At 52.2% G+C, this 6315-nt stretch overlaps 1 protein-coding gene across 1 annotated transcript in view; it reads right to left on the bottom strand.

Moving 5' to 3' along the window:
- Mrpl38 (mitochondrial ribosomal protein L38) overlaps positions 1-4025 on the bottom strand; it is a 6864-nt gene extending 2839 nt beyond the window's left edge. The window contains exons 1-4 of the mRNA XM_028752858.1: positions 3869-4025; positions 3600-3779; positions 517-651; positions 231-439 (exon numbers count right to left, since the gene is read on the bottom strand). Coding sequence (XP_028608691.1) covers positions 231-439; positions 517-651; positions 3600-3779; positions 3869-3935 — 591 coding nt within the window. The 5' untranslated portion in view covers positions 3936-4025. The remainder of the gene's footprint in view (positions 1-230; positions 440-516; positions 652-3599; positions 3780-3868) is intronic.
- Positions 4026-6315: the final 2290 nt, after the last annotated feature.

Raw genomic sequence — 6315 nt, 5'->3', positions numbered from 1 at the left:
CCTGCTGAGCTGTTGTCCCGAGAGCTGAACTAAAGGACCACGTGCCACGGCAGTGGCTGGTCACAGAACAGGCACCGATGGCTCTTCTCTGTGTCTTGTTTCTGAAACTTTCGTGGCTGTGATTTCTAGGAAGTCACAGACAGTAACAAAGCTTTGAGCCTAGACCTTGTGACACCACGATCACTGTACCCACATATTCACAAAGTGGGGAGAAGCGCACAGGGCGGTACCTCGGTAGGGGTCACTTCATTGCCGTGATACACAGGGATCAGGTCTTCCTCTCCCACAGCATAAGCCACGTGTAGGGGGACCCAGGGCACAAAAGTGGCACCGTGGAACAGATCCCGGTAGAGACCGCAGTGCTCGGCCAGACGCTGCTTGTGGTAAGGTCCGCATGTCCTCTCCCACTCTGCGCGCACGGCCTCCAGCGGGATGCTGGCTGCGGAGGAACAGCATCCATCGTTTGGATACAGTGTGGAGAGGGTGTCCCAGGGGCCCCTCCTCTGGGAGGCTCACCCGTGCGGAGGCGGGCTGCCCGCTCTTCTTCCACGTTGGCACGGAGCTCCCGGAGAAAGTGCTTCCGCTCCAATAGCTTTTGGGTCCGACTGACTGTCGGCGGAGGCAGACCAATGTCAATTTTGTCTTTGGGATCTAGAGAAGTAAGACATTTTGGGATAAGCAGGGTCAAATCTTCTCTTTAAATTTGAGTGTGTGGTTGTGGATGTCCGTTTGTGTGGAACAAGAGGGTGAAGTGTTTTGCTCCAATGCCCATCATTCCACACTGCCCCCTACACTCCCAAACAGGGTAGCCCTGGCTGTCCTGGAACTCACTCTGTAGAGCAGGCTGGCCTTGAACTCAGAGATCTGCCTGCCTCTGCATCCTGAGTGCTGGGATTAAAGGTGTCTGTGTGCCACCATGGCTGGCCCTCAGTGTTGGCTTTTTTTTCTCTTGAGACAAGGTCTCTCACTGATGACTGGTTAGACCGGCTGGCCAATGTACTCCAAAGATCTACGTGTTAGGTCACCCCTTGAGGGGCAAGTGGGATCGTGTCACCAGACAAAAACTGTAAAGGTTGAATGGATCTAGAAACCCCGGTGTCCTCATATCTGAGACAGGTATGCATTTCATCTGGTCCCGACATGGTTCCTGGAGTATGTGACCACGACACCCCACATGAGGATGGTGACCACTAGTCAATATAGCACAGAACACAGTTCTCCATGCTAATCTAGATAGGCTGACCTCAAGGGTTTAGCCAATGTACCTTCCAGGACATTCCTTCCTGCAAAAGGTATTTAATCTCTAGTCCACTCTGAGTAAGTTGTATGCATCCATTTTCACCACAGTTTGGACAAGCAAGGCCTGGTTCTCTCATCAGGAAGCCTTCATCATACAGAGCTGCACCTCCTAAGTCTCCCACAGAAGGCCCCTATGCGCTGCAGGACACTCACCCCTCAGCTGAGCAGGAGATCCCCCTCCCCCCGGCCCAAGCTCATCAAAGGCCCTCGAGGCCCCCTTGTTCACAACTCCATGCAGTTTCTCATGGCGACTGGATCCCAGGAATTTGGGAGCCCTGTCTCCTTGGCCTCAGCCTGCCTCATTTCTCATCCAGGCCGGGGAAGTTAGGCTACGTTTGTAGCTGAACACCTCCCGTTTTGTTCGCCTGAGCAGAGTTCACATGTTCCAGTGTTGAGATGGGATGAGGAACCACACCCACTAGCACTGGGTTAGAAGCAGACACTACACCTGGCTTCTGTGTGGATATGGGAGAGCCTAACTCAGGTCCTCCCTCACGCCGAGGGTGGGGTGGGTACAGGCACTTTCCTGACTGGTCCAAGCCCCTGGCCCCAAATCAACTATCATTGTTGAGCAGCCTGTCTGTATCTAGTTCTGTCATCCTGACACTCCAGCGAAGGATGGAACTATTTCCTTGATCCACTAAGTTAACCTGTGCTATCTGCTTCCCACAGCTGAACAGGGCTCAGCTATTAAGGTAAAACTGTGGTGTCTAGGTCCCAGACTTGGTCACAGCATGGGAAACTGAGGCAGATGGACTTCCTAACTGGTTATCAGAATCGCCTTTAAAATGACTCAAAGGTAGCTGGGCTATGGAGGTTTGATCTACTGCTGTGTATTATAATGCTAAATATTGGCTCTGGTTGTCCCCAGGGAGAAGGAGATTCTCATGTAGACCCTAGACACAAGTGATGCCATAACTTGCCCCTCAAGTTATCCCTGATTGGTGAATAACTAATGATGCCTACAGCCTACCACTGGGCAGAAGAGAGATAGGTGGGAGTTTGGTCCCTGGGCTGGGTGTCTGATGTGGAGACTAAGGGAGAGAGGGAGAGAGCGAGAGAGAGAGCGAGAGAGAGAGAGAGAGAGGAAGAGAGAGAGAGAGAGAGAGAGAGAGAGAGAGAGAGAGAAGGCAGATACAGGAGAAGATGCTATGGGGTAAGAGATGATTAAAACTGGCCTGAGGGCTGTCCAGCTGGAGCAAGAGTGACCAAGGAGAAATACGGCAAGTCACACCTCGGGTTATTGGTAAGGAAGTAAACATGACAGTACAGAGAGTGGATGTGTGACCAGCTCTAGTGGCTTCTAAGGCTTTGTGTCTTGTATCTAGGAACCGAATGATCACAGATGGGTAGAAACCCCTGACTGAGATTAAATAATTCTAACACTGGGCAATGGTGGCACGCACTTTTAATCTCAGCACTCAGGAAGCAGAGGGAGGCAGATCTCTGAGTTCGAGGGCAGCCTGGTCTACGTATAGTGTGAGTTCCTGGACAGGCAGGGCTACAGAAAGAAACCCTATCTTAAAACAAAACAAAACAAAACAAAACAAAACAAAGAGAGAGAGAGAGAGAGAGAGAGAGAGAGAGAGAGAGAGAGAGAGAGATAGAGAGAGATTAAAGGAAAGAAAAAAAAGTGATTTAAAGGTGGTTATGAACACACACCTAAGTCTTGGGTAGAGTCAGTAATAGTTTCAGGCAGATTTAAGGAACTGGGACTCCAGCTGGTGGCAAATGCCTTTAATTCCAGAACTTAGGAGGCAGGGGGATCTGTAGGTTGACCACAGCCTGGTCTATAAAGTGGGATCCTAGTTTCTAGCCAGGCCTTGGTGGTTCACAGCTGCAATCCCAGTAACTCGGAGGCAGAACAAGGCAACCAGAGTCATTCTCAGTTACACAGTGAGTTCAAGGCCACCCTGGGCTAATAAGACCCTATCTCAAACAACAAAAACCAAGACGCAAAACAATGCATCTTATACTCCATACTACCACTTCCATCCCGAAGACAGGGTTTTTCTGTGTAGCTTTGACTGTCTTGGAACTCATGGTGTAGATTAGGCTAGCCCCTAAATCAAGCACGCCACCTGCCTCTGCCTCCTAAATGCTGGGATTAAGTGCATGGGCCTCCACCACCTGGCTGAGTCTCAGTTTTGCAGAGAGATTAAACCATGCATATATCACTTGGACGTTTGTTGGGAGGGCAACAGGTCCTCCTCGTTCCGGGGACACACGGGGACCAAGCTGGGGAAGAAAACGCTAGCGGGTCTCCAGCTTGCCAAGCTCCGAGCCCGTCGCTCCCGCACCTGTCTCCTTCACGAAATGCTCCCGGTAGGTCCGCCACCAGTGCGGGGCGCGCGCCTCCTGCTCCGCCCGGCGGCGGTAGCGCTCGAAGCTCCGGTACTTCTCCAGCCGCTCCAGGTTGCTCACGTCAATGTCCTCGTTGGGCATGGGCCCGAGCGGGGGTGTCCGGCGGCTGAGGGAGGCTGCGGGCACAGATCGGGGCGTCACGCAGGCTTAGGGCCGCGACTGGAGCTACAGAGGCCCAAGGGCTCCACAACCCCACACCACTCACCCGAGGTGCTGAAGCCCCGGCATCTCCCAACTCCGAAAAACGCCGCACGCCACCAGGGCGCCGCCATCTTTCACTCAGGTCGCCCGAGACGCCGGGAGGACCCAGACAGAGGTGGCTAGAGAGAAGCCTGCGCGCCCCGCGGGAGGCTCCGCCCCCACCCGCCCCGCCCCCGCAGGAGGCTCCGCCCCGCGGAATCAAGCCCCTGATTTAATTCTGAAATCCCTGAGCCCTTCTTCCCAGCGGCCCAAAGCTTAAGAGATCTGGTAGTCCGGGCCCGGAAGAGGCTTGTTGGACCGCTGCGGGGCTGAAAGCTGCTACTAGGGAGCAGCACGTACGTGTAGCTCCAAGAACAACTATGGGTTTTGACCCCAGGAATCCCACTCAACTTCCTCTGCCCCTGACACAGGGGGGTTGATTCTGGAGTCAGACTTGGAAATAAAACAGGTAGTAATAGTGCTCGCTTCATAGGTCTATTAGGAGGATTTGCACCTTGGTGTAGCTGTTATCTCTTGATCGTCTCCTATTTATAGTTCTAGTGATCGCTACTGTTTTTTGTCCCAACCTCAGCCCTTCTCCTCTGGAACCCAAGTTTCTAGTATAGCAAAGCTTTACTTCCTCAGCTTCTCAGATCACATGGTGTCCGCAGTGCTGTTGTGTCTTTTTCCTGTGTGACCTGCCTGTCCCGAAGTGCTCCCTCCAGGAAGTCCTGAGATCCTCAATCCAGGCCGATGACTGCTAGTTGTTCTACTAACAGAAGTCTGACCCTTGAGCTCACTGTGAAATGTGACGAGGTCTCTATAACCAGCAGAAATGGCCACAGCTTAGATCCCACAGCTCCCAGACAGCTAAGCCTCTCACTGTTACTTCTAGTTCCTCCAACAGTGAGCAGCTGCTGTCTGACAAGTGTGGGAGTTCACGGGTCAGGGGACCAGAGCCTTGCCTTGAGGAGGCGATGCTTACTGAAGGATTCTTGCTGAGTGTTGCGGGGAACTGAAGCCACCTGCCATGTGTTTCTGTGGTCTCACTTGCTCTTCACATCTTCCTGACACATGTCAAGGTCTCTGGGAGCACTTCTGATGCCCCTCATGCCGTCAGGTGCAGTTCTGCCCTCTGCTCCTTCCCCTGCACAGCAGTCTTCCGTCCGATGCACTCACTCTTGCCCCCTTTCATCTGGATCACTGCTCACAGCCTCAGTGGGTTTTCAGATTGGTTTTTGAGACAGGGTTTCTCTGTGTAGTCAGGTTGCCTGCCTCTGTTGTCTGAGTGCTGGGATTAAAGGCATGCATGACCACTGTCCGGCGTCTTTTTTATTCTTTTTATGAGACAAAGACTTTCAGTGTAGCACAGGCTTTCCTAAGCCTCAAGTCTACAGCCAGCCTCCTGAGTGCTGGGATTACACGTGTCACCAGCACAGCCAGCGAAGCTCAAAGCTCTCTCGAAAAGCTCACTCTTTAACAAGACAACACAAAGCTGACCTCACTTGCCCCCTCCCCGCCCCGCCTTGCTAAGCTTGCTTCATTACTCAGGAAGACCAAGGTTTGGGGGAGTCTCTTTGCATTGCCTTTCTTCCTATGTGCTGGAGGTCACCCACTTTCTCCTTGGGGATGGCAAAAATGCAAGGTAGCCCCATAATGCCAGTTGATCCTTTAATCCCACAATTCTCCATATAGGTTTGACTTGAGACTGCTTATGTGTCATGAGGACTGAGTCCCAGCAGGCACTAGGCTGCCTTGTATGTCACATCCTCCACTATGGGGCATCAAGGAGATGTGGTTGACAGCCTGAAGCTTGGCCTAGGCACAACTCAAAACCCGGCCCTGCTACTTGTCACCTTGTGCCGGGTTTGCAGTCCCCAAAGCGTCCTTTCCTCCCTAGAGGCAGGGATAGTGAATGTTACCTACTCCGGGTGTCCTGGAGGTGCCAGAGAACAGGAGGTAAGATCACAGAAGTCTCGGCCTGGCCACTTTAATAGGTCAGCCTTCTGCAGAGGTACCTGCCTGCTCTGCAGAGTTTGTTTTCTAGCAAATACAGGAGCAGAAAGCAAACACTGTATTCTGCTTTTTCCTTTTTCTTTTTGAGGCAAGCTCTCTCTACATAGCCCTGGCTGTCCTAGAACCCACTGTGTTGACCAGGCTGGCCTTAAACTCAGAGATCCACTAAGTGGGCACTACCTTTTATTCTGTAGTCCAGGTTGATGGCTTGGAACTTCCTGTAGCTCAAACTTGCCTTGAACTCGGGAGAGTCTCATTCCCTCAGACACCTGAGCCCAGAGATTACACATGAGAGCCACAACACCTGGCCAGACAATAATTTTCTAATAGCTAAGGACACATTCCAGGGGGCATTGGCAAATTCTAAGAATGCAGACACTAGGAACATAGCAGATGAGATACACGGGCAACTCAGGGAAGAACATTTACCTCTAGGATGTACAGTCGCAGGTTTGA

This window comes from Grammomys surdaster, unplaced genomic scaffold (assembly GCF_004785775.1).
Source record: "Grammomys surdaster isolate TR1022 unplaced genomic scaffold, NIH_TR_1.0 125940, whole genome shotgun sequence".
In the NCBI taxonomy this organism is placed as follows: domain Eukaryota; kingdom Metazoa; phylum Chordata; class Mammalia; order Rodentia; family Muridae; genus Grammomys; species Grammomys surdaster.
The sequence above is the reverse complement of the archived record's forward strand: the minus strand, read 5'-3'. Positions and strand labels throughout refer to the sequence as shown.